The sequence below is a fragment of the Podarcis melisellensis genome (genome assembly GCF_964234715.1).
Source record: "Podarcis melisellensis genome assembly, chromosome: Z".
Classification (NCBI taxonomy): Eukaryota; Metazoa; Chordata; class Lepidosauria; order Squamata; family Lacertidae; genus Podarcis; species Podarcis melisellensis.
In genome coordinates, this window is record NC_138547.1 from 20,891,669 (window position 1) to 20,911,709 (window position 20,041).

General features: G+C 46.6%; 1 protein-coding gene across 2 annotated transcripts in view; it reads left to right on the forward strand.

The window, feature by feature from the left end:
• The window catches only part of HEPH (hephaestin), a 47,124-nt gene extending 27,373 nt beyond the window's left edge, over nt 1-19,751 (forward strand). Inside the window, exons 13-21 of one of the 2 annotated variants that reach the window (XM_081897770.1) lie at nt 597-810; nt 3,899-4,047; nt 8,255-8,389; nt 9,695-9,801; nt 11,007-11,232; nt 14,701-14,840; nt 16,665-16,827; nt 17,943-17,975; nt 19,422-19,751. In XM_081897770.1, coding sequence (XP_081753896.1) covers nt 597-810; nt 3,899-4,047; nt 8,255-8,389; nt 9,695-9,801; nt 11,007-11,232; nt 14,701-14,840; nt 16,665-16,827; nt 17,943-17,975; nt 19,422-19,660 — 1,406 coding nt within the window. In that variant the 3' untranslated portion in view covers nt 19,661-19,751. The remainder of the gene's footprint in view (nt 1-596; nt 811-3,898; nt 4,048-8,254; nt 8,390-9,694; nt 9,802-11,006; nt 11,233-14,700; nt 14,841-16,664; nt 16,828-17,942; nt 17,976-19,421) is intronic. The other variant, XM_081897771.1, reaches the window with a different exon arrangement.
• Nucleotides 19,752-20,041: the final 290 nt, after the last annotated feature.

Genomic DNA, 20,041 nt, shown 5'->3' on the forward strand with positions numbered 1-20,041 from the left:
AGAGTTACGCAAGCTTTCAATAAAGGCCATGTAGAGACAGTGACCTTGGATATGCAAGATCTCTCTTCTAAATCCCTGGAGATGAATTTTTCAGGGTTTTGTTTTGCTTTCAAGCTTGAGGCACAAGTCAAAGTCAGTGTGGTAGAATCACAGAATTGTAGGGCATAGTGCAATTGAAATTAGAATCTGGGAGACCAGGGTTCAACTTTCCACCCAGCAATGAAGCTTAGTGGGCTCGCTTGAGTCACACCCTCCTTCTCAGCCAAATCTACCTCACAGAATCGTTGTGAGGATAAAATGAGGGTTCGTTAGTTAGACCCATGGCTTGATATGATAGAACACAAGTCTGTCCTGCACATGCAAGCCCAAGGGGGGGGGGGGAGGTGACATGAATGAATTTTATAAAAAGTGGACAGAGAAAAGTTGCTCTGCCTCTCTCATGACACTAGAATTTGTGGACATCCAATGAAGCCAAATGTTGGAAGATTAAGAAAGGTGAAAGGAAGTCCTTCGCAAAGCAGACAGTTTTGATTGAAAACATCTGGAGGGACCTGTCTGCCACCATCTTGCACATCTCTGTTTATGCTGCCCACTAGGGACTTTTGAAGTATACTGTCAGACTAGCAACCACTACCAGTCTGGGATGAGAGGACATTACTCAGTTCAGCAGTGTGGGAAGAACACACTGTTTCCAGACCAGCAATATGAGCAAGTGAGGACCTTCTACATCATGGCAGAAGAAGTGGAGTGGGACTATGCTCTGGATCGCCATTGGGCACTGGAAAGATATAACAGCTCTGCGGAGGAGAGGTAACTGGTCTGCTTCAGAAAGGAGCAGGAGGACTAGATAGTCCATTGGCCTGATCCAGCAGGCTCTTCTTCTGTTCTTCTGGCTCCTCTCCACGCCAAGTTGGCTGAGTTAACTTTTATTTGCTTGCTTTACAGTATGGATTTGTATGCCACCTTTCAAAACAAAAGTTTCCATAAGAGGGCTTATAGTCAGTGTCATAATATTAAAAACAAAACAAAAACACAAATACCTGCAATTTTATAAAGAGACAGCATAAGACAATTACTAGTCCATACCCACAAAATAATGTTACAGTTTAAATACAGAGAGCTTAAAAACCCAGTTTGTCCTTTTAACCCAAAGGGGCAATGAGATTGTCAGACCCCCAGAACTTTCTTGAAGTTCCCAAGTTTGCTTGGCCATTACATGGGGGGGGCCTTGAATCTCCAGGTGGACAAGTCCACCTGAAAATATTATTATTATTATTATTATTATTATTATTATTATTATTATTATTATTATTATGCCTGTGAGTGCAGCTTGCAAGCTTCAGCCTAGTAAAGGTAAAGGTAAAGGGACCCCTGACCATTAGGTCCAGTCATGACTGACTCTGGGGTTGCAGCACTCATCTCGCTTTATTGGCTGAGGGAGCCGGTGTACAGCTTCCGGGTCATGTCGGCGGAAACGCCGTTTACCTTCCCGCCAAAGCGGTACCTATTTATCTACTTGCACTTTGACGTGCTTTCGAACTGCTAGGTTGGCAGGAGCAGGGACCGAGCAACGGGAGCTCATCCCATCGCGGGGATTCGAACCGCCAACCTTCTGATCAGGAAGTCCTAGGCTCTGTGGTTTAACCCACAGCGCCACCCGCGTCCTTCAGCCTAGTAGGAGCCAGCTGAAAATCACAGCACAAACTCTCTGAGGGTATCTTCACTTCCCCTTCCCCCCTCCCCTTTTCTAGTTAGACTCTGTCTTTGCAAATTATTGCATAGACTTAGTGATTTCACCAAGACCTGTCCCCCATGACATCACTGGGGCCCACACCTGCGTCCCAGGTTTGGGCCCTGAAATATCAGGGTCTGTGAAGCTCCTGACCTGACAGTCTTTGGGGCAAAGAACTCAAACATACATTCCAGGTCAGTTTATTAATAATAGTAACAACAGCAGCAGTGTGTTTTAAGCACAGTTGCTGTGGTGGTTATCATTATTGTGATATTGTTCATTTTTATTCATTTCATTAAAAAATATTCTATGCTGCTTTATTCGGGGGGCAGGAGACCCCAAAGCTGTTTATGAAAAAGCTAAAGCAATAAAATTATAAGAAATAAGAATTAACTGCAATAATTTGGGGCCCTTTCCAACTCAACAATTCAGTGATTCTAAGCTAAGAATTTTTCAGGGGGGTATATGTGGAAATCAAAATGACTATAAACTAAAAAAAATTGAAATTCACACCAACTTCATAAATGTATGGGTAGGCTAGCCTAAACAAAATACATATCTTACAGGTGCCAATAAGACAGCTATGAAGGTGCCTGTGTGGTATCGATAGCCCAAGGAATGTCTGTTTTTCTAAGCCTGCTAAATGCAGTCTGAATTGAGTGGTTAGTCGCAATAGTTCCTCAGAGACTAGAACAAAGACACAGGCAATAATTAGGGGTGCTTCCTGAGTATTAACCCCAAGTGATCCAGAAAACCAGGCCTGGCTGAATCACAGTCAACCCTCCTCACTCCCCTGATAACATTCTGGGACACATTTCACACACCCCCATCCCACCTCCTTCTCCCTAGTTTAAAATGAGGCAGATTCCTCTCCTTTCCCCTGTTCTTCTTTGCCCCTTCCCAGCTTGGCTGCTTGCTCCTGCTGAAATCCCAGGCATTTGCCCTCTTCAGTCTTCCTAGTGTTTCAGACCATTCCAAACCTTGAATATCTGCATACAAAAGGGATGGCGTGCCCTCTGGCCTATTAACATGCTTCCTAATTCTTGCCTTGCTCTTGCTCCCCAGCAGCACCATATGGAAGGCAGAAGATTTTTGAGGCTTTAAATGTGCGGATTGCAGCAATGTGGCCTAAGGAAAGAGGTGGGGAACCTAAGGCTGGGGGGCAAAGGAGGCCCTCTCTGGGCCTCAGCAGCCAGGGCTCCAGCCACCCCCTCAGTTCCGCACACACCTGAGTGCTTTTGCCTGAGTGTCCTTCAACAGAATGCCTCCCACTTGCCGGAAAAGAGGCTGGGGAGACATGTGGGTGGGTAAAAGCTTCCGACTTTTGCACAGCTAGAACGCAGCTGATTGCAGAAAGATAACAGCAACATCCATTTTCAGGGCTGTCTTAAGCATATCCGGCCGTGGTGCAAAGATCCCTCCGGCGCCCCACCCCGCGTTTTACAGAGTTGTCAACCTTTTCCCAAGCCTCTGCGGGGATGGCTCTCCTCCGCAGGGGCTTGGGAAGGAAGCTGCATGTCCGCCAGCCATATACAGTAGTTGGTGGGGTGCAGCTTCCATCTTAAGCCTCTGCAGGGTCGCTCTCCTCCTGCAGAGGCTTGGGAGGCAAGCTGCATGCCTGCCAGCCATGTGGTTGACAGGGCGCAGCTGGCGGGTGTGCAGGAGGGAAAGGGGAGGCCGCCGGCAAAGCCACGCAGCTTCCCCACTCGCTGCGGTGCCCCTGAGAAGCTAGCACCCTGGCGCAACGCTCCAGTAATCCCAATGGAAAAGACGGCTCTGGCCATTTTTGCTCTAGCCACATCCACTTTTGCCTCTCTGGCCCTGCTGATCCCTGAAATGTGGCCCCTTGAAAGTTGCTCATGTGGGAATGCAGCCCTGAAATCCCTGGCTGAAGGGATCTCATGAAACCATTCCACCACCAACACCAAGGGCATATACCAGGATATTATCACTTTTAGTTCCCCTGCTAGTTCATAGCTGACCTGTACCCAGGTCCCCCTATGCTAAGCCTTTTTCCAGGCATCTCCCAAAGCCTTTCCTCTCGGCGGGCTTCACATCTCCAGAAACCAGATTCCCTAGAGCCATGACCTGCCCAGCACAGACAAGATGTGTGTTATTGTTTTATTAATGCCAACAGAGCATCATTAACGCACAAAGGAACTTCAGCATTCACAGGTATAGCGACGTGTTTCTGAGTGGCAAGAACGGACTCCTTGGCTCCCGGTACAAAAAAGCAGTATACAGGGAATACACGAATGGGACGTTCAAGACCCCAAAGAGCAGGATGGATGGCGAGGAACACCTAGGGATCCTGGGTAAGGAGAAGGATTGTACACAAAGTAGGTGCTGCTCCTCTCACTTCTCCAGGAGTTAGTGATGGCCACCAAATTAGATGGGTTTAAAAGACGGCCCACTGACCTGATCCAGCAGGATCTTCTTTTGTTCCTGTGTTCCATTCGAGCAAGTCTGGGGCTTAATCTGCAAGCAAGTTTGCTAGATAGCACAATCGGAAACAGGCCTTTGGCTACAGAGGTCTTTTTTACTTATTTTTGCTTTTACTTTTTTTTACTTCCATAGAAAAGGGTGAATATAAATTAAATGCATCGGGGGGTGCGTGCCAATTGTTACTTTGATGAAAACAGCATTGCATGGACACTGGAAAAAAATGTGCACAAAAATCCCACAATGAACACCCATCCAGATGACCTGGTCTACACGTGCAGCAGAGGTAGATGTTTGAAAGCTAGAGACAGTAGAGTGCACTGCACTGTTTCAGACAGCAGGTGGGGGTATAACTTATGAATCAGCCCCCTTTGTAAAAACATTTTCTGCAAATGAATTTTAATGCAGTAGGTGTTACAGGACTCTCTCGTTTTTCACAGCAATAGGCTAACTCAGCTATACCGCTGGAAATTGTTGCTAGATTTACCAGTTTTCTAATTAACAAGAGGTGGGTTTTTTATGATTTGGTTTAGTTTGATACTCTAGGAGAGTGTTCAAAAAATAGGATGCCTTGTGGTCAGAGGTGGTACATTGCATTCCCCGGCCTCAGAACCCTGCCATTCTGTTAATACTTCATATGTCTGCATGTGTAAACCAAGCCCGGTCACTGCTTTTTTTCCAGCTGGAGCTCACCGAAATCCAGTTCTGGCACCTCTTAGGTGGGCGCCATTGCCATTCTAAGAGAACAAGGGGGGTGTTCGTGGTGAGTTCTGGCACCTCTTTTTCTAGAAAAACAGCACTGGAGGCATAAGGGTTTGTTATTCTGACTGGTGTGTAATTGGAATGCAGAGTTAAAGTAAATTATCAAATCATCAAATCTAGCATGCAGGGGACCGCCTCTCCTGGTATGCCCCGCGGAGGACCTTAAGGTCCACAAATTACAACATTTTGGAGGTCCCAAGTCGCAAGGTGGTTAGATTGGTCTCAACTAGGGCCAGGGCCTTTTCAGTACTGGCCCCAACTTGGTGGAATGCTCTGTCACAAGAGACTAGGGCCCTGTGGGTGTTGACATCTTTCCACAGGGCCTTCAAGACAGAGCTGTTCCACCTGGCCTTTGGTTTGGACTCAGTCTGACCCTTATGTTTCCCTCCCCTTGCGGTTTTGGTCTATGGGCTATCATTAAAATGAGGCTGCTTTTTAAATTGTACCTTAACCTGTATTTTAAATTGGTCCCCCCTATTATGTTTTTATTGTAATTTTACTGGTGTTAGCTGCCCTGAGCCCAGCTTTGGCTGGGGAGGGCGGGGTATAAATATTTTTTTATTTTTTTATTATTACAATTGGCATTATTAATTGTATTATGATTTGGTATTATAAATTGGTATTCACAACAAGGCTTTTATTGGGTTATTGTAACTGAAAACTAATAAAAATTATTACATTAAAAAAAGAAAAATAGCACTGGGCCTGATGTACCTTGGACTTCAAATTATCATCATAATAGACTCCCATTATAAATGTAAGAACTGAGGATGTCTAGGCAATCGAGGGTCTTCTCCCCCATTGTGATGCCTCTCCAGATGTAGTGCGGAGTCTCTCTGTGGCAACATTCACAACACACATTTAAAGCAGTATCTGAGCACCATGCCACTTCAAACAGTCACGACAACCTCCCCCCTCAAAAAGAAAAAATTCTGGGAGCTGTAGTTTGTTAAGGGTGCTTAACGTTGGTAGGAAGCCCCTGTTCCCCTCCCAGAGGTACAATTCCCAGTGTGGTTTGATAATGCAGCTCCCATAATCCTTTTGGAGAAGCCACTGACTATTTAAACTGGTATAATAGAACTTTAATGGCATGATGTCAATGTGGACTGTATCTCTGGAGTGCTGTGTTCTTTTGATAAGTTTTTTCTGCTTTTCCCTCTCCATGGCTCTTCAGCGTACTGTGGGTAGCAATGGAAATTTATTATGTGCTGCTTATTATGGGCTGTTCTGTCCATGCCCACTCTTTTCTGCCCATGCCTTTCCCGCTCTCATGGGAAAATAGCTGGGTCAGTATAAATAACTACCGCAGCTTAGTCACAGTGCAAGCCATCAGAAGAGATGGGTCTGACGATAATTGCAGGGGAGCACAGCTGTACTAGGCACAAAACAAATCTGGGGCCCAGACTCTCAGCTTTTCTATTTCCTTCTTCTTTTTAAAAACGGTTTTATTAACGTTATTATTACAATTCATTGCCATAGCGATTATATATGAAGCATTCTTGTTTTCTAAGAAGAAAAAAGAAAACAAATTAACTAGAAAAGGCGGGGGAGCGGAGAGAACATGAGATGTGGAAGGCAGAAGGGATAATATAACAAAAAATTCTATGGGGCAATTAATAAAAGGAAAAATGTCATCATTTACATTGTCATCCAGAAATGTAAGAACTTCGCAATACATTTTGTTTTCTTAATTATTTCAGATTGCACTTTTCTTTTCTTTCTTCGATTTTTTTGGTAATTGGTTTTTCAATTTCAATTAACAAAATATAGCCATACTAGGAAAATGAGGCTCAGTAGATGTACAGAAAAGAATGCTAAATAGCAGCTGATGGTTGTATTTTTAAACATTCCAAGAAAGACAATCAAATGAAAGTATCTCTCAATAAGTTTCCTTGAGTCTGTTGAGAGTGAAAACCATGTTTGATTGCCTTAACAAAGCCAATAAAAGGATATATAGAAAGCGTTAGTCCTCCCATCGCACTGGATCAATATTCCTTTTGTGAAATGTTTGTCCAAAAGCATGAAGTCCTATACTTGCAAACTTCAGCCTTCAAAAAGATTTGCATTTAAAGTTTTCCAAATCTTTATGATCACTAATCTAGCTGCCAATAATAAATGGAGGATGAGGTTCTTATTGGTTATGTTCTTAATCTGAGGAGTAAAATAAGTGCTGCATGTTTCTTATATATAGGTTTTATCATTAAGATATTTTGCCAGGTTTTTCTTGGCTAATTAGTTGTAGCAGGGGGATCTTTGTTTCCCCATTTTTGTAGCTTTCCTTTCCTTTTGTAAAAGCCTCTTCCCCCTGAAGAATGAGAATTCTGAAGCAAGATATTCAGGCACCACCCTAACCAGTTCATTCAGGAGAAGTGAGCCTCCTCCTGCCTTTCAGTGTTTTAGCTAATTAAAATTGTTTGCAAAGATGATGGATGGGTGTATAGCAAGGTTTGTTTGGGGGGGCAGGCCTTTTGTTGGGGTGACAGAACCTCAGTTAGCTATACATTTGTATTGATTTTTATTGATTTGGGGGGACAACTATCCCCCCCCTGCCCCCCGGCTATTCCCATGTAAAGGTAAAGGGGCCCCTGACCGTTAGGTCCAGTCGTGACTGACTCTGGGGTTGCAGTGCTCATCTCGCTTTATTGGCCGAGGGAGCCGGCATACAGCTTCCAGGTCATGTGGCCAGCATGACTAAGCTGCTTCTGGCAAACCAGAGCAGCGCAGAGAAACACCGTTTACCTTCCCGCCAGGGTGGTATCTATTTATCTACTTGCACTTTGACGCGCTTTCGAACTGCTAGGTTGGCATGTATAGTAGGCTAAATCAAACACACTCAGGTAAAAGCAGGCAGGGTTGTGCAGAACTGAGAGGCGTGGCCTGCATTGAGGCCTGGAGAGTTGCTTTCTCCCAAAGCAGCAGGTTAAAATAGTGCTTGCATATTTCACTTCAGAACTCTCATTACTTAGAGAGTGGGGACTTACTTTGGGAAGCAAGCAAGTGGAGGATGGGTCTGGGTCACAAATTCTCACTCTGAACCTAGTATAGCAATGCCCCCTGCACGTCTTGGCAGGCTTGAGTAGACCCACTTCTTCCGATAGCTTGGACTGTGGAAACATTGAGATAATTCTTTGTACTGACCCAGCAATAGCCACAGCTACTGCATGAGCACATGCACATCACTGTATGAGCATTGTTATGCCACCCACGTATTGCTTTCAATGCACTGCTTTCAAGTGTACATCTTTTTATGTTGTTCTCATCCATTCCTAGTCACTGTCCCAACAGCGCTTGTTCCCTAAAGCATCTCCTTGCCTCTAGGTCCGTTCATCTGGGCAGAAGTGGGAGATGTCCTCAATATTGTGTTCAAGAACAACGCCACACGGCCTTACTCCCTTCATGCCCATGGAGTCCTGGAGAAGAACAGCAACAAAGGCTCAGAAGCAGCAATGCCTGGTGAGTCTTAGGCCTCTGCTGTGAGTTGCCTTGTCTAGACCCCTGTGTCATGTATAGTGGCCAAGCTTCTTATTAACTATCACCTGCAGTGCTCACAGAGACCACCTGGAGTCCATCCTCAGGCACCTGTATGGTTAGAGGCTGGGTGGGCTCCCTATCACTTTGCACAGTCTGGGACCCATACCAATAGACTTGAGTGACAAGAAAGGAGATTCCGATGAAACATCAGGAAGAACTTTCTGACAGGAACAGCTGTTCAGCTGTGGAATGGACCCCATTGGAAGGTGATAGACTCCCCTTCCTTGGAAGTTTTTGGTTTTTTGGTTTTTTGGTTTTGGTTTTTTGCTCCTGAGCTTTCCCCGTAAAAACCTGCTCTTTAAAGCCCAATGGAAGCAAATGGCAACCCAAAGAAAACCCAAAGAGCCATTTCCTCCCATTAAAGGAGCCAGTGTGCTCCTTTAGAGAGCGGCATATCATGGAGAAAGCTCCAGAGGGAAAGGAGGGGGGGGTGCTCAGATACAGAGCTTTAAAGTGTAGGCCTGTGCCTGGGAAGAGCAGGCCAAAAGGTAATTGTGGGTAAGCCCTTGATTTTCCAATAAGAAACATTTCATAACTGGATATTTAAACGATTTAATTGTAAGATATGTATAGAAACCTGATACAAGTTTTAATCTTCTTCTAGTCTATTGTTATTTTAACTTTTCAAAAAAATTAAATTATTATTAATTTTCCACATTGGTAATTGTATTATCTTTTTTTTTTTTTTTTGGCAAACCCTTTTGAGGTGTTTTTTAAAAATATAATTAAGCGCTGTACAGTATAAGGGACATGGGTGGTGCTGTGGTCTAAACCACTGAGCCTAGGGCTTGCTGATCAGAAGGTCGGCGGTTCAAATCCCTGTGACAGGGTGAGTTCCTGTTGCTCAGTCCCAGCTCCTGCCAACCTAGCAGTTTGAAAGCACATCAAAGTGCAAGTAGATAAATAGGTACCCACTGCAGCGGGAAGGTAAACGGCGTTTCCATGCGCTGCTCTGATTTCGCCAGAAGCGGCTTAGTCATGCTGGCCACATGACCCAGAAAACCTGTCTGTGGACAAACGCCGTCTTCCTCGGCCAGTAAAGCGAGATGAGCACCACAACCCCAGAGTCGTTCACAACTGGACCTAATGGTCAGGGGTCCCTTTACCTTTACAGTATGAATATTATGAAATAAATAAGTCACTGAGATTCCAACAGAAGTAGAAAGATGTCAATTTCTCTCTAATAATCATAATAATAATAATAAATTCTGTGTCTCTCTGTCTCAGGTGAAATTGTCACCTATCGGTGGGATGTTCCTGAAAGATCTGGCCCTGGACCTAATGATTCTGCCTGTGTCTCTTGGATCTACTATTCCAGTGTGGATCCTGTAAAGGTTTGCAGTTTTTCTCTAGCTTTTGTGAGAGGATTATACCACCATGCAAAGGAGCTCCTCACCAGGATGTTTATTCATACTAAGCTTACACTGTGCAAGGAAAGACCTGTGCTCACTGTACAGGTTTCAGGGACAAGGCTGAAGAGGAGGAGGAATGGTGAAGGTCACCCCCCCCTTCTCCTGTAGCTCCCAGAGAAGAGGATAGCAGTCTCGAATTACAGCAGGGCTTTCAGGAAAACAACAACTTAGAGAGAGGAAAACAGCAGAATTATAAGGTGTTAGGAGATGGAGGAGAGGAGGCAAAACAGTTAGCTGACACGTCACTGGACCGCATAACTAACCCTTCTCCCAAAACATGACATTTGTTAAGGGTGCAGAACAAAGGGCACAGAGACAGTTGACCATGGATGGACGCCATAGAGGCAGGTGTTGCTAGAAGGGAAGAAGAGAGGAGCTCAGTGCGAGCAATGCCATCATTGAGGAATGACTGGATTCTTCGTCTTTCACTGTGATGACTCAAAAAAAATCTTAAGAAATAACTTTCTTATTTCCTCCCTGCTTCTTGGTGCCATTGGGAGAGGGAGAGAATTCCTCACTCCTGGCAATAGGGTTGCCATATATCAAAAAGTAAAAACCAGGACACCCCAAAGCTGTTAAGCTTTCATTTTACAAAAATGCACACATACAAAAAAGACAAAGTGCCACCTTTCAGAAATCACCCCCAGGTGCCAATTCCACCTTTGAAATCCCAGTAACATCTGGGAAAATCCAGACGTATGGCAGTTTGGGAAACCCTGGTTTATAGAAATCCTTGGTTGTAGCCCGTAGAATCTAGAGAGGTACCTCGGGAGGCGAACGGGATCCGTTCCGGAGCCCCATTCGCATCCCGAACGGAGCGCAAGACATGACAGCGCATCTGCGTCTGTGCGGGTCACGTTTCGCCGCTTCCGCGCCTGCGCGTGGCAGCATTTTGAGCGTCTGCGCATGCGCGAGTGGTGAAACCCGGAAGTAACGTGCTCCGTTACTTCCGGGTTGCCGCGGAGTGCAACACGAATGCGTTCAACCTGAAGCTCATTCAACTCGAGGTATGACTGTACTTTGGAGGAGAATTATTTTGGTTCCAGAAGCTGCCCCAGCTAACAGGAGTCTGTAAGTAAAACTGCTAGGATAACCTTCCCAACTTTTCTCTGCCCTTTTACCCCCAGGATGTGTTCAGTGGTCTCATTGGCCCCCTAAAGGTCTGCCGTAAAGGGACGCTGGATTTAGATGGGAGAAGGAAAGGTGTCAACAAGGAGTTTGCACTCCTCTTCTTGATTTTTGATGAAAATCAGTCCTGGTACCTGGAGGAGAATGTGCAAAAGTATGCCCAAGGGAACTGGGTTCATTCCCACCGAGAGGATGAAGAGTTTCTGGAGAGCAACAAAATGCACGGTGACTTTGTCTTATTACTTTTTCATCCTGCATGGCTGCCTGCCTTTGCCCTGGATTACAAAGTGTTGCCTAGAATTGACTATATTAAAAAACAACAACACCTGGGCCATCTATTTCCCACTGTTATCATCTTTTCAAAAGTAATGTTCATATTTATTTATTTGGGTTTCTCACTGGAAAGGCTATGGGAGTAGGGAAAAGAAAGGGACCTCTCTAGTGCCTTTCAACTAAGGTATTATGTGTTTTCAGAACCCACCTTATTCTGATGTAATTTGTGTTAACTGGTTTTAGTATTTCAGTTTAAACTTTAGCAAACCGTCTTGGGACCTGCTGGTGAAGGGCAAGTAATCAATAAATGATAACAGCAGCAATAACTATAATATTTATAAGATAGGCAGCAATACTTCTGAAGCCCCTGGAGGGTAGGGGAGAGATGCTCTTGCAGGGCCAGGCATCGGGCTCCCCTACCCTAACCCATGCAAATAAGAGACCAATAAGGGACGCGGGTGGCTCTGTGGGTTAAACCACAGAGCCTAGGGCTTGCCGGTCAGAAGGTCGGCAGTTTGAATCCCTGTGACAGGGTGAGCTCCCATTGCTCGGTCCCAGTTCCTGCCCACCTAGCAGTTTGAAAGCATGTCAAAGTGCAAGTAGATAAATAGATATTGCTCCGGCAGGAAGGTAAACAGTGTTTCCATGCGCTGCTCTGGTTCACCAGAAGTGGTTTAGTCATGCTGGCCACTTGACCCGGAAGCTGTACGCCGGCTCCCTCGGCCAATAAAGTGAGATGAGCGCCGCAACCCCAGAGTCGGTCACGACTGGACCTAACGGTCAGGGGTCCCTTGCAACCTTGCCGCCGCTCCCAGACCTGTTCTGGGGGCTGGGGTCGGGGGAAGCTCGGGCTTCCCCAGCCCCAGCCCTGTGGCTAAACAGGAGAAGCCTGAAGCCCCCGGAGCGCAGCGCGAACTGTCACTGCGCTGCAGGGGTTTCAGGCAGCTATCTGCAAGCCTTCGGAGTGCAGCGCTGTGCTCCGAAGGCTTCCGGATAGCCGCCTGAAGCCTGAAGCACCCTCAGCGCAGCGCGAACTTCCGCTGCGCTCAGGGGGCTTCAGGCAGCTATCCGCAAGCCTTCAGAGAGCAGCAGGAGTTCTCACTGCACTCCGAAGGCTTGCGGATAGCTGCCTGAAGCCTGGAGAGTAGGAGGGGTCGGTGCGCACCGATCCCTCTTGCTCTCCAGGCTTCGCCTTGCTGGAGAGGCGCTGCACAGTTTTCCCTCTCTGCGCAGCGCCCCTTCAGCAAAGTGGGAGGAGAAATGGAAGGGGTACAGGCTTGGGTACAGTTCCTGATAGGCGGAGGGGGCTTAAGCCCCCACTGCCTATCAAGAAGGGCACCGCTGTTCCAGTTCCCTCATGGGGAGCCGGGTGAAGCCTCTGCCTTCTTGCAATGCTTCCTCACCAAAAGGGGTAAGCGGACTTGTGTTCAAATTCTGCTTGCATTCAGTTGGGCACTGTGAGAAGAGGATGCTGGAGTAGGTGAATCGTTGGCCTGGTCCAGCAGGCTCTTCTGATGTTCAGAGGGTAGAGGGGGAGGCCCACAGCACTATGGTGTGATGAGGTTGGTCACACCAACTACCTGTTGTGTTGGGGAAGCTGGGCACAGAACTCAGGAGAATGTTTTGTGTAAGGTTGAATTCCACTTTGTGCCCTCACCCAATGTTTCAAGAGTCGAGGAGGTGTTGCTTAGCACCCTGCACTCAGGACCATTAAACACACCTTCTGAAGAGGGAGGACTAAGGAAGGATCTCAGACTTCACAGGGGAGCGCCCTTTTATTGGAAAAGTGCAGCAGCACAGACTTCAGAACCTGCCACTTTCAGCCATTAGCTTTTCTCTCTAATTGTTGCTAAGTTGTGAAAGAAAAAAGCCTGCTGTGTAGCAATTTGCACATGATTAGTTCCTGGAAGTAATCTGTGAAAGACTCAGAAGTTGCTAGGATTTGACTTTTGGCTGTACCTTAGATGCCCTTTCTAAGTTAGAATCCACTGATAATGTTAATGAAACCAGACTAACTCAACCCCAAACCTCTGAACCCTGCCACTAGGGAGAGCAGGGGTGTTGCAGGAAGGACACGCAGGAGCAAAGCACCTTAAATGACTTCTGTAAAGAGAGGGAAAGTCGATGTGGCATAATAGTCTAGAGTATTGGATTAAAACAGTGGAGACTGGGGTTCTAGTCCCCACTCGGCCATGAAGCTCACTGGGTGACCTTGGGCCAGTCACTGTCTATCAGCCTACCCTACCTCACAGGGTTGTTGTGGGGATAGGAAAGGAAGACATAAACCCATGTATACCACATTGAGCTTCTTGGAAGAAAGGTGGGGTATAAATGTAATATAATGTAATGTAGCTAAATTATGGGATGCAGGTGGCACTGTGGGTTAAACCACTGAGCCTAGGGCTTGCTGATCAGAAGCTCGGTGGTTCAAATCCCCACAACGGGGTGAGCTCCCGTTGCTCGGCCCCAGCTCCTGCCAACCTAGCAGTTCGAAAGCACGTCCAAGTGCAAGTAGATAAATAGGTACCGCTCTGAAGGTAAACGGTGTTTCTGTGTGTGGCTCTGGTTCGCCAGAAGAGGCTTAGTCCTGCTTGCCACATGACCCGGAAGCTGTACGCCGGCTCCCTCGGCCAATAAAGCGAGATGAGTGCCGCAACCCCAGAGTCGGTTACGACTGGACCTAATGGTCAGGGGTCCCTTTACCTTTACCTAGCTACATTATGGTGAGAGGCAACTAAAACCGTTACTGGAGTCACTAGACAACCTTTCCTAGGGAAGGTTCCTCTTTATTCCCAGATAGGGTGGTCAACCAGATCCCATTGTGGGGGGGGGGGGAATATCCCACCCACAGAAGCATCCCAAGAGATTGTAACAGTTCCTGGTGTCTCAGAAGTGAGGATCTTAAGATCAAATATTTCAGCCTTCCCCAACCTAGTAGCCCCCATAACTGTTTTGGACTACAATTCCCACCAGCCCCAGTCAATAACTGCACCCCTGTGAGTATAAGATGGACAAAAAATGTAAGGTATTAGGATGCATTGAAACCTTGTAATCTTTTCTGACTTTTAGGTTTCAAGGTGAGTTGCTACCGTCTTTATGGCTCTGTGCCATTACAAGGCGTGTAACCCAGTGGCGTAGCGTGGGGGGTGCAGGGGGGCGGCCGCACCGGGCGCAACATCTGGGGGTTAGGGTTAGGGGGCGCAAATCCATGGGTTAGGGGGTGCAAATTACTTGCCTTGCCCCGGGTGCTGACAACCCACGCTACGCCACTGTAACCAGCTGAAATCAACTGCTTGTATAAACCCATGGAAAACCAACAGTGCCCCCTAACAGCAGTTTGCAATATTTCATGAACCAAAGAGGGGTGGATTCCATTCATTCAATAAGCAGACCTTTTCTTCCTTCCTTCCTCCCGCTTAGCCATCAATGGTAAACTCTATGCAAATTTGCCTGGGCTGACAATGTATGAAGGAGACTGGGTGAACTGGTACCTGCTGGGAATGGGCCAGGAGATTGACATCCACACAGTTCATTTCCACGCTGAGACCTTCATTTATCGGGTGAGCATTTGAAGCTGTTGCTTGAATAACCTTATGACGCTATGTAATGTCAGTCTGCTGCTGCAAAGCAGAGCTTTCCCATGTAATGAATCCATGCAGTGCTCTGCCCGTATATGCAGAACTGTGGGGTTAGTGTCCTTCTCAGCTTCACCCCCTCCCCGAAGTTAACATGAAAAGTTTTTGTTTAAAGAAAAAGCAACCAAGAGGTGACATTACAGGCATTTATAAAATTATACAGGGCATGGAGGAAAAGTGGACAGAGAAAAGTTTTCATAACACCAGAATTCCTGGATGCCCAGTGAAGGTGAATGTTGGGAGATTCAGGAAAGTCCTTGTTTATGCAGCACACAGACTGTGGAACTCACTCCCACAGTAGGCAGTGATGGCCACCAACCTGGAAGATGACTCCAGGGATGATTAGCCAAGTTAATGGAGGAGAGGGCTATCAATGGCTATTGACCACAGCAGCTGTGCTCTGCCTCCGTAGTTCTGGAGGCAGCCATGCTTCTGAATACTGGATGCTGGAAATAAAGGAAGGGAGAGTGGCTCTTGTGCTCGGGTCCTCCTTGCAGGTTCCCCACAGGCATGTGGTTGGCCACTGTGAGAACAAGGTGCTGGACTAGATGGGCCATGGGCCTGATGCAGCTGTAGGCTCTTATGTTCTTATGACAATCCCTGTGTTGTTTCTAGAGGCAACTAATGAGATACTTACCTTTTTTATTTTTAAGCCGGGGAGAACGACAACCTTTTTTATTTTATTTTTTAAATCCCACATTTATACCCCAGGGTGGCATACATTGTTCTCCCCCTCCTGATTTTATCCTCACAACAACCTTGTAGTGTAGGTTAGGCTGGGAGGCAATGACTGGCCCCCAAAGTCACACTCAGTGAGCTTAATGCCAAGTGGGGATTTGGACCCAAATAAATGCAGGCGGTGCTGTGGTCTAAACCACACAGCCTAGGGCTTGCTGATCAGAAGGTTGGCGGTTTGAATCCCCGTGACGGGGTGAGATCCCGTTGCTCGGTCCCAGCTCCTGCCCACCTAGCAGTTCAAAAGCACGTCAAAGTGCAAGTAGATAAATAGGTACCGCTCTGACTGGAAGGTAAACGGCATTTCCGTGCACTACTCTGGTTCGCCAGAAGCGGCTTAGTCATGCTGGCCACATGACCTGGAAGCTGTCTGCAGACAAACGCTGGCTCCCTCGGCCAATAAAGCGAGATGAGTGCCACAACCCCAGAGTTGTCAGTGACTGAACTTAAAGGTCAGTGGTCCCTTTAAAGGTAAAGGGATCCTGACCATTAAGTCCAGTTGTGGCCGACTCTTGGGTTGCGGCGCTCATCTCGCTTTATTGGCCGAGGGAGCTGGTGTACAGCTTCTGGGTCATGTGGCCAGCATGACTAAGCCGCTTCTGGCAAACCAGAGCAGCGCACAGAAACGCCGTTTACCTTCCTGCTGGAGTGGTACCTCTTTATCTACTTGCACTATGACGTGCTTTCAAACTGCTAGGTTGGCAGGAGCAGGGACCGAGCAACGGGAGCTCACCCCGTGGCGGGGATTCAAACCGCCGACCTTCTGATCGGCAAGTCCTTGGCCACCCGCATCCCATGGGTCCCTTTACCTTTACCTAAAATCAACAATACTGCAGAATAAATTTATATTTTTTTAAAAAAAACAACAACAACTTACCTAATAGGTAGAAGTCAAATGATTCGACTTTCCTGGCCCAGAAACCCAGCTCTTCTTGGTGCAGGCAGTAGCTTTGCAGGGGCAGCCCTCCCTGTTCCAAGGTAATGTTTGCTCTCTGGGTCCTCCCCACATGACAGAGTGGCAAGACGTACAGAGCAGATGTGGCGGACCTCTTCCCTGGGACCTTTGAAGTGGTGGAGATGCTGGTTGGCAATCCTGGAACATGGCTGCTTCATTGCCATGTGGCCGATCACATCCATGCTGGAATGGAAACCCTCTTCACAGTCTTTCCTAAGCACGGTAAGGAGAGAGCAGGTTGGTTTTTATCAACATCATTATCATTATATCATTACCATTACCATTATTTTATTTAGAGCCTTTGTCAGGGTTGTACCTAGGGGCTGGTTAGGTTGCCCCCACCAAGGTGCAGGTCCGGGGGTGGGGAAGGGACACACAAAAATTGAGCCTCTCCACTCGGGCACTGAGTGGCTAGGAACCCGCCTTGCCTGTCCATGCACTCAGATGGATGGACTGATGGAAGAACAGGAGGAGGAAAAGCAGAGCAGAGCCAGCCCTGATGCCCAAGGACGAAGTCACAAGAGGAGTGCAAAAGCACAGTTAAGCCGTAGAAATCTCTCCCACAGGCAGCAGTTGATGCCAAGCAACCAAGATTGCCTTGAAAGATTATTAGACAAATTCGTGGAAGAGAAGAGGGCTATTGATGGCTATGCTCTGCCCTCTACAGTCAGAGGGAGGAAATAATTCTGAAAACCAGTTGCTGGAACTCACAGGAGGGGAGAGAGAGTGCTCTTGTGCTTGAATCCTGCTTGCAGGTTTCCCACAGGCATCTGGTTGGCCACTATGTGAACAGGATGCCGGACTAGATGGGCCATTGGCCTGATCCAGCAGGCTATTCTTGTGTTCTTAATATTACAATGTGATGCTACAGACACCCATTTTATCTGGCTTGAACACAGGGATCTCTTGTGCTTATTTGTTTTGTCTCATTTCTTACCCACCCTTCACCACTGGGTCAGAGGATGGGTAAAATATGCAATTACAAAACAAATAAAACAGTTTGCAGCCCAAGAAGGAAGTGGAAAAACTATTAAAAACAATGTGAACATTTAAAAACAGTTCCTCCATAAAAATATTTCCAGTACAGTGTCCCTGTGCTTGGGAAGGGCCATAGTTTGGTGCTTAGAAGATCTTCTTTGAATGCAGAAGGTCCCAGATTCAGTCCCCAGCATTTCTAGGTAGGACTGGGAGTTGTCCCCTGTCTGAAACCTTAGAGATCTTTTCCCAGCAACTGTTTCATTGGATGGACGTCATTCGTCTAAGTAGAACACAGCTTCCTATGCCATCCTTTTGTGCTTCCCAGTAGCTTCCTACTAAATTGTGTACTTTCTTTTCAGATTCAGTGCTTCTGGAGACCAATTCCTATACAGGTATGGCTGTCATTGCATCTCAGGTTTATACCCCTTTTGAGCATTCTTGAATATGGACAATTCCCGGTGTGAAGCTTAGCAAGGCACCCCTTTTGTCCACCATTATTCTCCTTTCATTCCTCAAGTTCACCCAGTGGTCCAGTGCTGATGGCTCCCTGCAAACCCCATGCACTGCACAGGGTTGATCAGGTGACCGTTTGGGTTCCTTCCAATTCCACGATTCTGTGAGTCCAAACTGGGAGTCAGTGTTCTCTGTGTGCACTCTATCCAGCTCCCTTCTTCCATAACCATTGCAAATTATCTTGTCAGCTTTAACCATGGTTTGCTGTTACAGTGAGGGGGGGGAGTATTTGATCCCCTGCTAACTTTGCCTGTTTGCCCTCTGACGAAGAAATGACCAGTCCATAATTTTAATGGTAGGTTTATTGTAGGTGTGAGAGACAGAATAACATCAGGAAAGCCCCCAGAAACCAAGAAGACAAAAGTCAGAGATTGATGTGCAGGGGATGAAATACTTTTCCCCCGTCACTGTACATCTTCACTGACTCTGACTAGCTAACGCTAGGAAAATTCCCTCTTAGCCATGGTTTGCAAACTATGTTCAGACTTAAGATGGAATCCCATGGCAATCTGAGTTGCAGAGGTCTGGTTGCGGCCTGGATATATACTACAGGGGTAGACTTGAGTGAAGCCAGGCCTGTTGCCACAACCTCTCTCTCACACACAGTCTCCTAATTGGCCCATTTGAAAGGGTTTGGGTGCCAAGCCACATGGACAATGGGGGGAGGTTCTAACATCCCCCTGTGGTCGTGCTGTGCTGAAGATGGCCCACACATTGGGCCGTGGCTGCACCAGGCTGCAAACTGCTGCTTCCCAGGTAAGCAGCCATTAACCTTGTCAGCTTTAGCCACGGTTTGCTATTACATCTTCACTGACTAACTGCATCTAATGCTAGCAAGATTCCCTCTTAGCCATGGTTTGCAAACAGTGTTCAAACTCTGGTTAAGATGGAAGCCCAGTTAGCCGTTGTTATGGCTGACATCTGTGCAAACGTAACACTCCATGGAATTCAAATTGTAATACAATACAATAATTAATAAATAAATAAATAATTTCCAGCGATCGAAGTGGTCAAGTGGGCTAAGGACTGGTTCCAAGTTGTTTCAAGTTCTTTGCATGGTACAAGTAACGGGTTGAACTTTTCCTGGTAATGAAAAAGATTCCTCTACTAGCCTTATTGCTCATCTAGCTGTCTAACTGTGTGGTGGTTTTGCAGACTCAGTACCTGTTTTTTCCTTGGAAAATGTGAAATTGCTCTTAAACTGAAAAGACAGCAGAGTGGTTGTTTGCTGCTGTCATTCTGTACTGTTAACTTCCGTTAATGCAATCTCATTTCCTCCCCACCCGCCCACAAAAAGTGACCTTTCATCATCCATTTGTCCTCAGAGACACCTCCTGAAGATGAAGACAATGGCCATCACTTTGTTTTGTTCGGGTCAAAACTGGCACATAGCCAAGTAGAGGCGACCATTATTTTCCTTGCCGTCACCGGTGTCTTGCTGTTCCTCATTGCCTGCACCTTTCTGGGAGTGATAATTTACCTGCAGAGACAAAAGAGGCTGAGACGCAACAGGAGGTCCATACTAGACGAAGGGTTCAAGCTTATGTCTACAAAAAAGCACTAACATCTGGAGAGGAGTGGCGGAGGTTTCGTGGCCTTTGAGCTGCATGCAAGGAGGAAGTGCCTTGAAAAGCCTTTTGGGAAATAAAAATAAATCACTTTGGGAGCTATGTTTCAAAACCACCCATGATGTTGTCCTCTTAGGGAAAATAAAAAAGGAAACATCTCCAAATGCCACCCAGTGTCTAGTTTTCTACTTTCTGTTCAGGACTCAAAGTAAGCCACAATAAGTTTAATCAGGCACATTTATACAATAATCCTGTAATCCTCCAGAACTTGGGGAGCCACCTGACAAGCAAGGATCAATCCAGAGCAATTTTTCATATTATAAGAAAGGAGATTGCGCTATACATCAGGAAGAGCTCTGCATCAGCAGAACAGACAC